Below are 401 nucleotides of genomic sequence, written 5' to 3'. Positions count from 1 at the left end.
GCCCCCGCCTGGGTCTGCTGGAGATCCACATCTTCCCCAGCCCCCCTCACGCCACATGTCCCCCAGCCCCCTCACGCCACATCTCCATGTCCCACAGCAAGTGTGCCCCGAGACGGGGCCTCATCCAAGGTCATCAAGCTGGACTCAGTGCGGCAGATCGCGGAGAAGGTGAGAGACCTTTCCCGTGTCCTTGGAGCCGGGTGGGCCAGGGCCTGGGGGGAGCCCACGGTCTCCGTCCCCAACGTGCCCCAACCCAGGGGGGCTGAGGGCCGTGCCCTGCCCCAGGACAAGCACGCTTTGCTGGACATCACGCCCTCGGCCGTGGAGCGCCTCAACTATGTGCAGTACTACCCGGTGGTGGTGTTCTGCGAGCCCGAGAGCCGGCAGGGCATCAAGGCCAT

General features: G+C 67.1%; 1 protein-coding gene across 1 annotated transcript in view; it reads left to right on the top strand.

The window, feature by feature from the left end:
* The window catches only part of TJP3 (tight junction protein 3), a gene marked incomplete at its 3' end in the record, with an annotated part of 8,128 nt that extends 7,732 nt beyond the window's left edge, over positions 1-396 (top strand). The window contains 2 exon segments of the mRNA XM_010145089.1: positions 98-168; positions 286-396. Of these exon segments, the coding sequence (XP_010143391.1) occupies positions 98-168; positions 286-396 (182 nt within the window).
* Positions 397-401: the final 5 nt, after the last annotated feature.

The sequence above is a fragment of the Buceros rhinoceros genome, unplaced genomic scaffold (assembly GCF_000710305.1).
Source record: "Buceros rhinoceros silvestris isolate BGI_N320 unplaced genomic scaffold, ASM71030v1 scaffold22871, whole genome shotgun sequence".
NCBI lineage: Eukaryota > Metazoa > Chordata > Aves > Bucerotiformes > Bucerotidae > Buceros > Buceros rhinoceros.
The sequence above is the reverse complement of the archived record's forward strand: the minus strand, read 5'-3'. Positions and strand labels throughout refer to the sequence as shown.